The sequence below is a fragment of the Macadamia integrifolia genome, chromosome 10 (assembly GCF_013358625.1).
Source record: "Macadamia integrifolia cultivar HAES 741 chromosome 10, SCU_Mint_v3, whole genome shotgun sequence".
NCBI classification, from domain to species: domain Eukaryota; kingdom Viridiplantae; phylum Streptophyta; class Magnoliopsida; order Proteales; family Proteaceae; genus Macadamia; species Macadamia integrifolia.
In genome coordinates this window covers 22,324,679-22,341,390 of record NC_056566.1, presented here as the reverse complement: position 1 = coordinate 22,341,390, position 16,712 = coordinate 22,324,679, and the positions used below count along the sequence as shown (strand labels likewise).

Genomic DNA, 16,712 nt, shown 5'->3' with positions numbered 1-16,712 from the left:
CCGTTGTCAGATACCATGGATTGCTCTACCGTTTTTTATCTTCTCTCATTAAATATGTCATCCATGCAGTCTGTTATTTGGTGCGGTATTTCCTCTCTGTGGAGCAAGGGTAAGCTTGCGTATATTATGATCCTCCTCAGACCTTGCATTGAGGGGAGCTTCGTGCATTGAGGAAGCTATAGGGTCACATGAAGCAAATGATTTCTTATTGCCTTACCTCGTGTCCTTACTTCAAGGGATGGTGGTGGCTGGGAAAGAAAAATTACTCATTTTTGTTGTTTGGGAATATTTAATCCATATCAATCAGGGGTTAAATATAGTGGAATAGTCCACAAAATATCACTTGAGAATCTGACCCAAAAGCTTACCTCCTAGGTGAAGATAACCTAATAGTATATGAGCATTGAACACAAATGATCTAAGGCTCAGTTGACGGAACTTGCGGCATCTCAACATACAATGCTTGTCACTAAAACAACTAGTGAGGGTTTACAGCAGAGAGTCCGGGATGGAATCTGTCCATCCCGATCTGAAAACTTAAGTATTTTAGGGTTTCTTGGGATTAATAGGCATATTGAATCAGATGGAATAATGATCAATCACGACTGATTCCAATTCAAATCGATCGAATTCACCAATTTGATTCCTGATTCTTGAAACCTTGCTTCCACCCCTTATGGTTGGAATTTGATAACAAAAGATGCATGATGTGGCCATAATTGATGTGTTCATGAAAATTGAAGACATTGACAATGGAGCAATGGTGGAGCAAGAGGTAAAGAAAATGGCTGGTTGTAGTTGGATTGAAGTGGGAAACAGGGTTATGGCCTGGTTTCCATTGTGTAATCAAAATGTCAAATTGGGCCATTAAACATTCATACAAGATGGCTTGGAACCTGCCATTCATGTATGTCTGACTGAATCTTCCATCATTGTTCTTAACAAAAACAACTACTTAATCCTTTGTTGTGATTCACCATTCAATAAAAAGAAGATACTATTATTAAATTTTACAAACAGTGAAAATTGTCACCTAAATTATAAGCACCTACTGCTCCATGACCCACTGTTGCTGCCTGGATTTTGCAAATTAAAATAACTAACTATGAATCAAACTGGGATAAAAATTCCTCTTAGAAAGGAATAAAGGAAACTGCCCATGACCACCACAAGGAAAGCACTCAATAGCATAAACAATCAAATCTAGCATCCTATGACTTAAAAAAGAACTGTGAAACAGAATCAAACCGCTCAAGGGCACCAACTATGACTTGGAGGAAGGTGATGAAGTCGAGGCTGGATCCATACTACTTTGGCGTAAGCAAAATATCTCTCAACGCCCAACCGGTAGATATTCTCATTGTGAATGTAGTAGTCGCGGTTATCACCTGCGAGCTTTGTTCCACAAATGGAAACTGAAACTGAAACTGAAACTTAAACTTGTTCTGGGAATCCCAACTTTTCCACTATTTTTGTTCTTCTAAAGCTGTTTCTTGCAAATAGTGGTGGTGGCTTTGGAGTAGTACAATTAGAGGTTTTACGAGAGCATGGTAGTGTCTTTGGGGGAGTGCAATTACATGAGAACGGTAGTGTATTTGGGGAACTAGAATTAGAAGGTTCATGGTAGATTATCTTGCAAGTACCCCATTTAATTTCTTCTAGAGAAAATGTCACTGATGCATCTGTAGTACAGTCCAAAAAATAGAAAACCCCTTCAAGATATGCGGCGCTTGTAATGGTGCGTAGGCACTCTAATGTGTCCAGAAACTCATGTATAGTCCATTCAGTAGAACCACGTCGAATCAAATTTAACACCAATGTGTTGCAATTTCTATGATTAATGACACCAACAATGCAATCCAGAGAAGTTGGAACCGATGAGATTACTGCAACATGGTCAGAAAGCTCTGAATGAGGCAATGCTGGAAGGTCTATTCTTGCCCGGGAGAAAGGACAGAAGAAGAAGAAGACAATACCATCTCTGTACACAAGAAGCCATCCTCCATTCGAAGCAATGCAAGTCATATCCCAGTGAAACTCTGGGATATTTATATCCTAATGGCGATCTTGCGACGGGTCATACAAAAGGCAATCGGGATTATCATACTGTAGAAACCATGTAGTGTGGTATACTTTGGATTCAATTTCAGCTGAAGCATTAAAAGTATGATATGCTTCGGATTCAATTTCAGCTGAAGCATTAAAAGAAGCAGAACGCCACGCCTTACAAGTACCACAAAAAGCCAGCAGATCGACTCTACCCAGACGGCATGCAATAGGTTCAAGAAGGTCAGCATGAAGTTCAGACCAAAATCCTTTTATGATGGAATTAACATCAGAAAGTGAACTATCTTCTTCTTCTTGATTAATTTTTTCAGTTGAGGTATGTAGGCAGTTCCTGCAAGTAACAAAAAGGAAGACATGACGCAACAATCCAATGATAAAGCATGACTTTCAATTATAAGATAGTGAAACCTATAACCTAAATCAAATTTTTAACAAGTTATCAGAATTGCTTGTCAATCATCCATGTGTAGGAATTAATTATTACATTGGTCTAACAAAAAATTTATGTAAGAGTTTTTATTGGTATTTGTCAATCTATTGGTGGCATCAATAATCTGATATTGCATAACTTCATGTAGTCAGCCTTTATGTATTTTTGGAAGTTTAAATCTACAATTCATCCAAATAGAAAAGGAAAAAAATCAAAATGAAAATTGAATACAATGTGAGGTATCCAACCATAAGACTTAACAGAAGTTGAATGAAAAAAATGGATTTCAGCCCCATTCATTTAGTTAGGAAAGATCTATTAGAGTTGAATATGAGAGAGAACAATTGATATTTGTTGAGATCTAAACCTAATTCTTTTATTTAGATAATTAAATATACCAAACATGGAGATTTGCTGATAAGATCTAGATTTTCTGGTCTATCTTCTTAAGTTACTCTCCATTCATATTCATAGATGGTTGCACAAAAAACAAGTTTTCCCACTAGGTTACAACAAGATATATAAATCTCTACTGTTTTTTCTACAAAGCCTTATCTATTCCCTTTAAAATCAAGAGGTATTCTCCTAGCAAAATCGTCTGCAATTCCGATCTCGTACAATTCCGTGCAATACCACCTTCAAACGGTGACACGTGTATTGATACCAATACAATGACCCAGATCTGATTTAAATGCCTCTTCACTGATTTAATGTTTTATTAGTTGTACCAGATCTGGGCCATTATATTGGTATCAATACATGTGTCATCGCCTGAAGGTGGTATTGCACGGAATTGTACGAGATTGGAATTGCAGACGATTTCAACCCGGTATTCTCCTAGCTGGTCAGCCTTGCAAAGAATCTCACCAACAAAATAAATAAATAAATAAATAAGAACAAGCGAATAACATCCTAAGGGAGGAGGAAGTGGAGATCTACCTCTGCTTCTTTACCACACTAGCGTCGCCAGGCTTTGGCTCCTGGACGAGTACTGTGTTCTCTCTTCTGTTTAGCAAAGAAACAATTAAAAGAATATAAATCAACCATTAAAGAAATAGAGATAGAGAGAGAGAGAGAGGGAGAACAGTATCTAGACTCTAGAGGATCCAATGCTATATAATTTTGAAAGGAAGAAAAGAATAAAAACTGATTATACCCGTTTTCAGCTGTAGGATAAAAGTCCTCCATTGGTGATGTGTTGAAGAACAGTCGAAATTGATCCTGATTTTTTTTAAGGCCGAGCTGGTCCTAAACTCCTAATTGACCTGATTGACCCTGATTGACCCAAGGCTTAATTGTATAACCCTAAAATTGATCCAAGTCTTAATTGTATAACATTTGAATGAAATTCAGGATAATCATAGCCATTGAAATTAGGTTGCATCGTAAAATGAAAGAGAGTCTTAGGCTATGTTTGGTAACATAGAAAAGCGCACAGTTCTTTTTGTTGTTTGTCACGCCTTACCTTGCGAGAATATCTTATTCTTGTGTTCAAATTTTGAATGATATGTACATCTCAGGCTGAGACTCCATAGGTATTAAAGTATATGTTCATGACCCAATAAAGTTTTGCTCCATGTTTGAATAATGTAGCTATTTTGGCCATTTTGATCGAAAATGGCCAGGCTGAGATTCTATAGGCTGCTTGTCAAATTTTATAATAAAATTCAATTATATGTTTTCCATATATTAGTATACATCTCTATGTATGTTCATAAATACTTTTGGTACTCTAACCACTACCTCTCATAGTCATCGAGTTTTGGAGTTCCAGTATAATATTGTGTTGGAACTTGAATACTTTCCGGCCAAAAAGAATTTGAAGACTTGGAGGTATGCTTGTCCTCAAAATTTGAGCCTAACCAATATGCTAGATTTTGAAAAAATTTATTAGACAAAGTTATGCTTTGCCCTTATTAGGCAAAATGAATGAGTTTTTCTTTTTTGGTAATAAAAAAGGGTGCTCCATGATAGTGATCATACCCTAGTCCCTAGCTGAAGCTTCCATATGGCAAGTAGTGCTTCCAAGACCAACGAGCAATGTTGGAGGCATGCCAACTCGGGGGTTAATGGGGCATGGGCTTCCTTTCACTCCTACATTCTCTTTCACACAACGAAAGAATGTCAAACAAGACTACACTTTTGTTGTTTGGTGGAAGATTATTTCAATGATTGGGGTAGGTTGGTCATATTCTTGTTTTCTAATTGTCTCACTCACTGTTAGCAAAAAACGCATTGAAAATTCCATTTTAAACACGTTTCCATCTTTTACCGTTTAAAACATAGTTTTCCATAAGCTTCCCAAACAAACGGGAAAAAACCACAAGCAACTAACATTTTTCCGTTCTAGACACATTTAAAACACGTTTAAACGCATTCCGCTTTTTTGGCGTTTTTTAAGACTTAACTTGTTGAACATAATGTCTACTTAATTGATTATATCTCTCCCTCTTCCGAACTCTAAGTGACCTGATTCTTTCGCCAACTTGAAACTAATTCAATGGCCTATTTTTCTCATTATATCACCTACAAATCAATACCAATGTATGAACCTTGAAATTGAGCTACAAACTTGATGCATTTGTTGAAAAGTGTTTCTAAAGTAATGACTCCCAATTCAAACTGAATATAAATCACCTCGAGAGTGCGTTGACTATGTTGACAACAATGAACAACATCATACCCAAGTCACATTGCTCAATAAGACTTTGGATATGTGTGGTCTATGATTTGAGAATTGGTGTTGAATGATATTTAATTATATGTCTTAAAACATATAATGAAACATGATATATATATATATATATATATGCATTAATGTTGGATATTGTAATTAGATATAGATATTCATGTAATAATTCCTTAATTATATGAGCATACTAACGATTTTTTTTACCCCCATTCATTTGAAATCTACACGTTTAAAACCCGTACCATCCCTTTTCCATTTTTACCATTCTCAATTTTTTTTATTGTTTATTTGATCATCATATCATTCGAAATTTTTTACTATTTAAAACTCATACCTTCCATTTCTTTTTCTTGCCGTTCCCATTTCTGCTAACTATGGTCTCACTTGGTGGAATGAGTTCATGATAAAAGGGCCAGGAGGGTTGTTACTCCTATAGATGATGATTCCTTTTCCACGAGGTGGAAGGTGTTCGTTAAAACGCTTCGGGCTGGACTGAACTGATGAGCGAAAATGGCATAAAAATCCTCTGAGGTGAGAGTGGTTTTCTATTCCTTACCAAAGACGACAAAGTTGGTTGTCTTTGACTTTATTTCTCAGGCTAACTGCCAAAAAGCATTTCCATAAACCTCTCTTAACCCAGAAGTTGCCAACGTCTGCAACAAGTCGTCGAGATCAAGGGCCATACATAGGTCAGAGCATAGTTAGCAAATTCGGATTCGGGAATTATTCAGGTGGAGAATTATTCGGAATAATTCGATTGATTAATTTAAGGATTCGGTCAAAAAAGCGGTCAAAAAAGCGGACAAAATAAAAATCAGAGTAGGATTCGGATTCGAGAATTATTCGATTAAAAAAATAAAAGTCAGGCAAAAAATTCAGATATTATTTTTATAGTTTATTGTATATTTTTTTATTTATCAAGTTATTAACTTGATTTGTATACTTAGAAAGAGCAAATTACTTTATACAATAAAGTAAAAAACTATGAAAAAATTATCATTGAGCGATGGAAGCAATGGTTATTGTAATCCAATTTCTACTCATGAAATAGATTAGGCCCCAAAAGAGTGAAAGCAAGATTACAACTGCAATAAAACAAATAAATAAATTGACCACAAAAAATTTTCACTATCATTTTGCTTGGGTTCACAAGACCCATATTGTACTAAGACGTACTAATTTTTCAAAATTAAAGCAACAATATAAAAGAATATTGATTGATACGGCGATATGAATCAGTCCTGGTCCCCCGGAACCTCAAATTATCCATCAAGGCTTGATATCTCCCCTGTCTTAGGATGAACTGATGAAATTATGAGAAGAAATGAAACAAAGAGTAGATTCGTATGATTGTTACAGAAGAATTAAGTGGAGAAAAAATATGGGAAGGAGGCAGAAATTTATGGGAGAAGAAGATGAAAAAAAAAAAAAAAAAACTATTTCAGTGGTGGGTACTGTGGGTTTCATATATGACCTTTTTTCTTTTTTAAATACTGTTTAAGTTTATTGAATAATTCAATTCGGCCTGAATTATTTGCGTTTTAAATTCAAATTAGTAAAAAGCGCATTTTTTACCGAATTTTATTTTTAATTCGGATTCGGTTCGAATATTTGATTTAATTCAGAAAAATTTGGTACGGCCGAATAACTAGGGGTTAGAGACAGCAAAAACAAGAAAACCATTGATAAAGTGAGCGCATCTGACTCTCCTTTATAAACAGCAGCAAAATATTTCTCTACAAATTAAAGATGCTCAAACACCCCCCCCCCCCGCCCTCCTTCCCACAAAAAAAATAAAAAAATAAAAAAACGAGGCACATAAATAAAAGAAATCAACAAAGATCATGGCAAAGCTTACAATTGCAGTCAAATCCATGAAAGGAGGTAACAAAATAATGGGGAGCCCTAAATCCTCAAGTAAAATATTGACATTGGTCACATTATTACCATGCAAGTCCTCGTGTGCCATAAAAATAGATGAACGAAAAAACATAGCTTCATATTTTACTAGTTTGGGGAACTGGGAACAGGGGGAAAAAATAAACAAAAAGAGACAAGTACCTACCAAACCACTCTAAAATTTGCAAATTATAATTCACTTTACATTGCAGCCATGATTAAATACCTAACTCAAAAACCAATCCAAAGGGATAACACGTTCATATCAAATCCAGTGATTAATTGCACCAGTGGCAGAGAATACCATCTGGGTAATTAGAATCACAGCTTGCCATGTTCCTACTTGATGTATTGAGAGAGCCACTTGAAGCCATCACCATACCCCATCTTCCGGACAATACTGCACATGAAGACCTCAAGAGGACGGACGTTAGAGTCGGTGAGGTTTACCTTACCCTTGCCTGTGGTGAAGTTTGTCAGGCCAAGGTGGTACCGTAGTTCATCCTCTGAGACTGCATAAGGTATGTCAATTTTGTTCCCAAGAATAAGGAACGGAACATTCGCCAAGGATTCATCTGAAAGGAGGGCATCCAGCTCTTTCTTTGATTCAGCAAACCTCTCTCTGTCAAATGCATCCACCAGGTACACCACTGCATCTACCTGCACCATAGACGATACCATATCTACACTTAAGTATATTACTAAGAGGGTATGTTGATGGTGTAGTAAACTGAGAAAATAAATGAAAATTACAGCAACCAAACTACCAGTAGATGATCAGCAACGAATGGATACAAGGGCATAGAGAGATAACCAAGCCAAAACTAAGTCGTAGACATGGTAGTAATCACCATGAGTGTTCTGACTTGGCCACATTCATCTTTGGGCTTTTATATATAGGTTCACTTCACAGATTTTAACGTGCAACATTACCAGGTTATCAACCCAAACAGAGGTCACATGTGACGCAATCAGCTCAAATCATCAAATTGATAAAGGTGCGCACAATGATACCAGCAAGCGCATGCACCATGTTATGCATTATATTCTACATGTCCATTGCTTTTCTTTGCATATTCTCAGTCTACCCCCAAATCTGGAAGCAAGTATGGCACCTGGACACACTAGGGCTAGCCATATCAAAAAATTATGAAAGCAGTACAATTTTAACATGCACTGTTAAGTCTCTTAAATCCAAATAACTTCTCATTAACTTTGAGATATTTTAGGTACTAAAACATATATTTAGCTTTAAAAAATAGCATTGAACAATTGACGAGAAGGTTGAACTAAGTTGAGATATGAACATTCCGATCAAGACCAACCGTATCTACATCATTCCAAGTGTAATACAACCAACAAACCAGGGTTAAAAAGAAAATCAACAAAGAAAAAGAGTTTGCATTCACATATCTCTGATTTTATTCTTCTAATCTTGTCCCATTCATCTCAATGTACACATCTCCTTTACATTCCTTTATAAAACCTCGTTCTCCTTACCATCAACAACCAGCTCCATTGTCTTAACAATTTTGTAACCATCATACAAATTATGAACGTGTTTCTATTTAATCTCAATACTATTCCTTGCATGAAGTCATTTTAGAGGGGGACCAGCCATATTAAGTAAAGGTTCGCCATAAAAATACCAAAATAACCGAACCAGTATTATTCACAGATACAGCAATCCCAAGCTAGCTGGCTTATGTAAGTACCTCCCTTCCCCTTTTCCCTTCCTCTTGTGTGTGTAGTGTGTTTCAAGGAGTAACGATTGACTTGAGAATATGATTTTCTTTACCCTATCCCCCCCCCTTTTTTTTTTTTGGGAGTAAGTGTTTAGACTTTAGATTATATTCCAAGGGCTGAGACTGCTAAGCTCATCTTTAAGAGCGCATATAAGGACACAACAGATAAGACATCAAGTACTGCTAAAAATTGAATGAGAAAAACGTGGATGAGTTCAGGGATGACTCAGGGAGTTAGAGCAAAACATATGACCAAGAGACCCTACATCATAAAAACACAAGAAATAAATTGGAATCTGTGGAAACAGGAACCTTGAAAAGGGACAAAGCATAAAATCTTAAACAAATGCCTACAATTTGTGGCAACTGACAGTTACCGATGAAAATACTTCCCACCAAATATGATCCTCTGTATGCCAACGCCAACAACCAGAGCTCGCTCCTAATCCCATTAAAACTGCTACTTCTCTTACAGACCAGAGATAAGGAAAAAAATAACCATGAAAACGAATGATTTCCAAAGTGCATAAATCAGGCCTAAACAGATAATGTCAATTCATGCAGGAACTATGCTATATAGCATGAATAAGCACCCTGAAATCGAATGTGAAGATCTCAGGTGACATCTTGGTAACAAATTATGCAAGGTTCATATCATCCCAAAGCTCAACTGACAAATGTAAATAAGCAAAGGAAATGGGAAATCCACCAGGTAATGCATTACAGAATCACAGATCATCAGCCATTGTTCAGTTGAATTTATCTTCTTCTTTTTAATTGCAAAAACCAATTACCAACCTTTTCCGCAGCATCCAGAATCCTACAAATAAAGATCCGCTATTCCATAAAGGCTGCGTTTATATACCTAGGTTAGTAGGATGAAATCATTCCATGTTGACACTCGTTACCGAATCGTATTGATTACTTCAGATAAAACACAAGCCAATTTAGCTTTGTTTTACAATTCTATATGCCGAGGAGTCGGAATTAAAGTATTTTTGCAGAAGGCCATATTCACTTATATGCCTCGGTAACCCAGAACGAAAATATTTCACTCAAGGTGACAATAAGCAGCTTAAATGAAATTAACTACAAAGGCCCTTTCTTTCTTTCGCAATTTTTTAAAGAATGTACCTTGGCATAGTAGTCTTTCCAGACTCTGCGGGCGATCTGATGTCCTCCTAAATCAAAGGCCTTAAACTTGATTTTCCCAATACTCAATTCCTCTGATGTTGGATACTGAGTCGGCTGATGCTGAACAAGTCTCTGCATACGATCCAAGAAAAAAAATTCAAAGAGGAACATAATAACACGTACAAAACTACGAACCAGAAGTATGGGAAATTGTATTAAATTGAGTAAAGAAATCAAACAAACAAAAAGAAAACAATTGCCAAGAAGGAAGAACAAAGACCTCATCTTTCAACATATGCAGAAGCGTCGTTTTCCCGGCATTATCGAGCCCTAGAAACAAGATCTTGGCCTCCTTCTGCCAAAGACCGAGAGATGAAAGAACACCGTAGAACCAATCAAGAAGAAACATGATCCCTGACGAGAGTCAAGACCCACGAACAGACAAATCACTCAGGAATCCACGGCAGAACCTACTACCAGAATCAGGTCAGAAGAACTAACAGATCGACGGATCGAAAGCCTTCACAGTTAATATCTCCGCTTAAATTTTCGGAGAACAGACGAAATTCCGGTTCGCCAAACAAAGAGAGGAGGAGAGACGGAACCAGCCCTAGAAACCTCGAAATAGAAGAGAACGAGTGAGAGAAACAGCTCTGAACAATGGAGAAATAATTGGAGAAAATACGGAAATTCCTTTTCCTGTGTCTTCTTGGTTCCTCCCGTGTTCACTGGACAGGGCATTGGCTTATATAGCTTACAAACACATGAGCTGGGTTATGTTACGGGTTCCTCCGGTACGACATGGGCACAGAATAGTAAACTCTGAAAGGCCACATGGTGAGCTGGGTTACCGGGAGTATCAAGTCAAGAATCTGGTGTCCAGCTGGAAGTCGAACATTGGATGTTCCTCGCCACTCCCAATGCAATATTATAGCCTACGCTGTGGAACAAAACAGTAGCTTTCCAAATTTTTTTTTTTTGGGTAGAACAGTAGTTTCTAATTTCTAACAAAGAAAACAAGAAAAAAAAAAAAACAGTAATTTCCAAAATCTGGAGCGAGTAATATGTACTTCTTGGAAGAATGTTTGGACAATGAGAAAAATATAGGGGTGTCAACGGTTGGTTTGGTTTGGTTTGATCGGGTTAAATCGATTATGGTCTAAGAATGAGGGAGACCAAAATCAATATGTTAAGGGATTTCGGTTTTCGATTGGTTTTGATTTCGATCTGATTTGATTTTAGTTTTTCAATATCATGCTAATATTGATTTAGATTCATTTATTTTTGGATTTGAATCATAATGAAATCTTGCATTTGTAACTTCTAATGATGAAAGATCTGGTGATAACAATATAAATTTATGAAGAATCATGGTTTATAAGGAAAAAAAACTGATATTGAACTAATGGATAATTAATCAATAAGAATATAATTGATATTGAAATCACAAAATGAACTCTATTATTCAATCATCTATATAACTATCCAATTGATTTTGCATAGTAAACAAGGAGATCAATGGAAGCATTGTTACAATTTACAAATCAATTTCCCTATTCATAAAATCATATTCAGTGATTTGTAACAATTCTCCTTACAACAAAAATATATTCTAACTAATATTTTAAAAAGTAGAAAATCAATTTATATATCTATAATATCATGATCACATTCTTTTTTTTATTAGTTTCATTTGATTTGGTTTATGTTTACTTCGATTTCCAACTGGTCACAACATACCTCAGTCCAAAGCCATTCCAATAAGGTTTGATCTAAATTTATTTATTCAATTTAATCGATTTTATCGATTCGAACTAGGTTTTCACACTCCTTGAAAAAATAGCAGGATACCAATCTGACGTTGGGATGATGTCCTTCCACATGAGAGGACCCACGTGGAATCAAAATATCCTTGGCCACCATGACCTTTCCGGCCTACAACTAGTATGGACCAGAAGACGGAAGAAAATCATTCAATATTTCCCACATGCTAGGGTGTAAAATTTCAGCCCGATTTGATCGGTTCAGATCGGATCAAATCTATCCAATTTTTATTGGATTGATATTGGTCAGGGTTTTTCTATTAAATCGTTAGGACTCAGGAGCCTTTTTCTTTTCTATCAATTTCCTCTCACCGAATGACAAAATCAGGGATAAGATCAATTCTGATTGAAACTTTAGGAATTGAATGGAAAATAAAACAGATATTTCTTAAATTTAATAATTTATTAGAGCTTTTTATACAATGAAGTTGGTGATCTTATTATAAAAGGCAAGTTTCGATGATTTTTTTTTAATAATAAGTTTCATTGATTTTCTACTATAATAATACATAATGGAAATAGAAATAATGCACTGATTCCCAAAAGAAAAGAAAAATAGAATCGGCATTGGATGGCATCAATTCTAATTTGAATTCGATGATTCACTTGATCCGATTTGAATTCTTCAAAACATTGCCTTGAGTATATACATACTTAAGTGTATAATCTTAATTATAAACCACTACATTGAAAGATTTTCGCATTACAATACTTGTTGTGGCCTGGTTTGAGCCACATGGAGGATGATATGGCCAAGTTCTGCCATTAATTGGATAGAATGTCCTTTACATTATCTTCATCTTGAATTTAGTGGTCCACTAATTTCAGCCATTTTGGTTCTTGAATATCTCTATTTAGTGGTCCACTAATTTAAGACATGTTGTCTCCTGTTGAACATCTCCTAATGTGCTTTGAACAATTTAAGTTTTTTTTTTTTTTAATAATATTACTAACTAAATTTGTGCTACTTCATTATTAAAAAGAAGAAGAAGAAGAAGAAGAAGAAGATCATACCGAATTATCAAATCTCAAATGGAATTGACTAAGTATACACATGTATAGCAATTATATATTATTTATGACAGATAATTTATGAAACTATATAAAAATTGTACCAAACCAAATAAGAAACCATTCATGAAATGAAAAAAAAAATTGCACCAAAATCAAAACCAAGTATAGTTTAGGTATTGAAACTGCATTCTAAGTTCTTGGAACAATTCAGTTTTGATTTCTCCTTTCTATCTCCTACACCGACATAAACCATACCAAATTTCCAAAATTGTACCAATTGACAGCCTTATTTGCAGTCATGTGTGGGCTCTCATTCTAGTAACTTGTGAGACTCTAACAACCCAAGTCTTACACTACAAACATAAAGGGGACAACGAAACCTACCTACATATCTAATTTGGGTGGTATGGAGATTGCTATGAGGTAGCTATACCACCTATGTATACAAAAAAATGTGTAGCAAATTTAGTGTTGTTTAAGGATTGATACAAAAAACTGCATATCTTATATCTTAGTCATTATCCATTAATTTTATATGTATTTTTTAATATATTTCATTTTCATAAAGTATTTACCACTTTTGGTTTATATTTTATGAGAAAAGTTTCTCCGAGTTGTTGTGTTATGATACACTAGCACCCTTGAATCCATCTCTTTACTCATCAAATAAAATGACCTTGTTGATCTCCAATGAATGATACTATTTTGTTATACTTTATTCATGCATTTCTCAATGCCACTTGCTCAAAGAAACCTCGTCGATACTTTATAATTGAAAAACTGAAGTTTTTTGAAGTATTGTATAGTAACCTATTAATATTTCATATCTATGCCAAATTATCCTTCAAAATTTTCAATTGCATGATAGTTCCAACAAGCTTAATATCTCCATGGGGGATTTTTAGCACTTTGCAATCTGCCCACTAATTCCTCAGTTATATTAGTGGGCTTGATTTCGGTGTGTATGTAATCCCTACTTTAGTAGGTTTGGCCTAAACGTAACTTGGAATTCTCTTATCGGAAAAAAAAAACAAAAAAAAAGGATTCCTGTGGGCCGCTTTGGGCCCTCAATTATAAATCCATTAGTCCATGACCACATACGAGTTCGGTCGTTCCGGAAACTGTCATCCGGCCCAATTCGAGTATTTGGACAATGGATAAGGGAGGATATAATTGTCATTTCACTTGTGTACAAGAAGCGGCTCCATAAATGTCCTAAGGTAAACTCCTCATTTCTCTTCCTCGCCATCCGAAGAAAACCCTAACCCTAATTCAGTCTTACTTGAAGAGATTTTCTCCCTCTCAGGTACTCTCTAATTCGATCTCTGTGTAAATCCAGTTTCCGTATTTTGTTTCTTTGTTTGAGAGATTACCATATCGAATTTTTTTGTTACAGTGAGATGGCGAAGTCGAAGAACCACACTGCGCATAACCAGTCACACAAGGCTCACAGGAATGGAATCAAGAAGCCCAGGAGGCACAGACACACATCCACCAAAGGGGTATGGTTTAGACTTGGTTGTTTTAAACGTGTATTTACTGGGTTTCAGGATCTTCATTTACATGTATCTGATCATTCAATTATTTTCCTTATTTTCTGGTAATTGTTGCTTTTATGTGCAGATGGATCCCAAGTTCTTGAGGAACCAGAGGTACGCTAGGAAGCACAATACCAATGGTGGAGCTGCGACTGAGGAGGAAGAGTAAACAATGAGACATTTTGATTCTGAGGGTTTTTTCAGTCATAGCTTCTGAAATCTAGGATTTTTGTTTCGTCTGGTTTATTTTTGGAACAAAATTTCATGGTACCAGAATAGTTCTTCGTTTGTTGTTGAACACTTTTTTCCTGCTTGCAGGAAGCAATGATACCTTTTAATTACACTTTGGGGTGATTAATGGTTTCAACTATATGAGCATTACATTAGAGCTATTTCTTTCTGTGGAACGTATAAGCCTGTAGTTTTACTTTTCTACAGATTACCTTACACATGCGGGCAAATGATGAAAGTATGAAACTAGATTTTGTTTGGTTCAAACTAAAAAGGTCGCTAGGATTTCTCTTGATTCTGGTTTGTAGCTGTTGGGTTTCTTCTCCAAGTGACCATACCATAATACTATTCAGCAACAAACTCTTAGGTGACTGCCCATCAAACAGTTTGTGCCTTTGCCTTATAGTTATACTTAGGATTTTAGATGGGGTTTCGGTATTCACTCTGTAGCTGTAGCACATGTTTACTGGTAGGGTTATAGTTAAGGTCTTTGGTGGAATGCATGTTTATCAACTGAGTACATATGGATTTCAGGGGAATATTGAGACATTCTTGATGGAATGGCTGCCCTTGCGAAATAGTATTTGTTGCACCCTTAAGGAAAAAGAGTTGGGTTCACTAAGTTAGGCAGTTATGCTATGTTTTCCTAAATTTCCCTATCCTGGGGTCCTGTTTATAGTAGCAAGTGTTGAGTGCTATTTGTTCTCATAGGAGCCCTTTAATTCTGGTTGGTTCATTCAAATTGTTTTCTGTATGCAAGTCATGATGTACGTGTTGCGGCATTCCAGTAATAACTGCATATGTTAGATGAATTTGCTTTTGTCTATTGTGTCCATCAAATTTTTTATCTTTGGTCATGGGTGTTTTGATGGTTTTTGTTATTTATTGAATCATCTTAGAAATTCTGTTGAGGTTGATTGGAACCCTAGCTCCTTAGGTAGGTGGACTGAATGCATCATTTGTTGGGAGTGATTGGAAAGATTTGAGCTTCTAATGTTGAGCTGGATTGGAGCTGCTGGATTTTGAATGCATCATGGTTTCCACTCTGTTTTTGGAGTGGGTGAAGTGTATTCAATAATAAAATCTTTAATCCTACTTGCAGGGAGAAATAGGACATGCTATTTAGTCCGGGCCAAAACCCTACTGTCTTATGCATCTACTAGATGCTCAGATTCAACATTTTTGTTCTAGTAGCTTGCAGCATGTGACAGCTTTTAGTAAGCAAACGATAGGTGTGTGTTACTTAATGAATAGATTGATGTCACTATGAATATGGTTTTGTCTCCTTGGTCTTTAGTTTCTAATTGCTGAATTGATGTGTTCTTTGAAAGTTTTTAGTTCCATGGATTATCTGCTCCAAACGAGGTTGGACTAGTTTGAAAGGAATTTCTGATGATGAAAAGAGCTTAATTATAAATTGGGAAAAAGTAAGATAGTTACATGTTTAATAACGCTTTATGAACTCTCCTCAGGGTTTTTGTTTGGTTGTTGATGAAAGTCGGGGGCGGGAAGAGAACCAAGAAAGATTGGGACTATGGTCTTTTACTACAGAACAGTGGAACCAAAGTGCTATGATGTCGCATTATGGTGGAATATTTTGTGTGGAAATTAATGGGTAACTGGTCTGAGCGGAAAAGATGCCTAAGCCTTGAATATTGATATTTGAACTGCTGAACTTCAAAAGGTTCTGCATATAAAGCCATATGAGTTGTATTACGTCAAGTATTTAATATAGCAAATTATAGTCCAGTAGAAGAGGATTTGAGGTTTTGTTAGGGCCTGTTTGTTCCACGGATAAAAAAGGATGGGAAATAGAGGAAAGAAATGGGGTAAATTTCAATGGGGAAGAAAAGAAATATGAGGAGGAGAGAGACGCACAAAATAACATTTTCATGAAGTCCTACTTTGGAAGTGAATGGGTTGATAAAAGTTGCTTGCTACATCAAACAATAATTATGACATTAAATGACCTTGTTTGGTAAGTTTTCCATTCCATCAAACAAACAATCAAGGTCTTTGGTATTTTGAGTGAAAGTAAATCATTCTTTCACTCTTATTTTCCTTTTCCTCTTTTTTCTAGCAAACAAACTGAGCTTTATAGTCCAGTAGAAGAGGATTTGAGGTCTTATCATTCAACAA

At 35.9% G+C, this 16,712-nt stretch overlaps 4 protein-coding genes across 6 annotated transcripts; 1 reads left to right on the top strand and 3 right to left on the bottom strand.

Moving 5' to 3' along the window:
* Positions 1–952: 952 nt before the first annotated feature.
* On the bottom strand, positions 953–3,782 carry LOC122091166. 3 transcript variants are annotated; one of them, XR_006143840.1, is made up of 4 exons: positions 3,654–3,782; positions 3,437–3,502; positions 1,977–2,398; positions 953–1,886 (listed from the first exon to the last, which is right to left on the bottom strand). XR_006143840.1 is itself a non-coding variant. In XM_042661010.1 (4 exons), the coding sequence occupies exons 1-4, from the start codon at positions 3,683–3,685 to the stop codon at positions 2,056–2,058; spliced, it is 399 nt and encodes a 132-aa protein (XP_042516944.1). In that variant the 5' UTR covers positions 3,686–3,782; the 3' UTR covers positions 953–2,055. The 3 variants fall into 3 exon arrangements, 2 of the variants coding, with proteins under 2 accessions (XP_042516944.1, XP_042516943.1); XM_042661010.1 differs by having other exon boundaries at positions 953–2,145; positions 2,188–2,398; XM_042661009.1 differs by having other exon boundaries at positions 953–2,398; positions 3,654–3,775.
* LOC122092281 (F-box protein At1g49360-like) lies at positions 1,435–2,025 on the bottom strand. Its single transcript, XM_042662607.1, has one exon. It carries the CDS (start codon positions 2,023–2,025, stop codon positions 1,435–1,437), a length of 591 nt encoding a protein of 196 aa, XP_042518541.1.
* A 3,381-nt stretch (positions 3,783–7,163) lies between the features above and the next one.
* Positions 7,164–10,702, bottom strand: LOC122091899 (GTP-binding protein SAR1A-like). The gene is made up of 3 exons (XM_042662139.1): positions 10,248–10,702; positions 9,968–10,099; positions 7,164–7,748 (listed from the first exon to the last, which is right to left on the bottom strand). Exons 1-3 carry the CDS (start codon positions 10,374–10,376, stop codon positions 7,428–7,430), a joined length of 582 nt encoding a protein of 193 aa, XP_042518073.1. The 5' UTR covers positions 10,377–10,702; the 3' UTR covers positions 7,164–7,427.
* A 3,258-nt stretch (positions 10,703–13,960) lies between these two features.
* On the top strand, positions 13,961–14,734 carry LOC122091167 (60S ribosomal protein L29-1-like). Its single transcript, XM_042661011.1, has 3 exons — positions 13,961–14,110; positions 14,201–14,306; positions 14,428–14,734. Exons 2-3 carry the CDS (start codon positions 14,205–14,207, stop codon positions 14,509–14,511), a joined length of 186 nt encoding a protein of 61 aa, XP_042516945.1. The 5' UTR covers positions 13,961–14,110; positions 14,201–14,204; the 3' UTR covers positions 14,512–14,734.
* Positions 14,735–16,712: the final 1,978 nt, after the last annotated feature.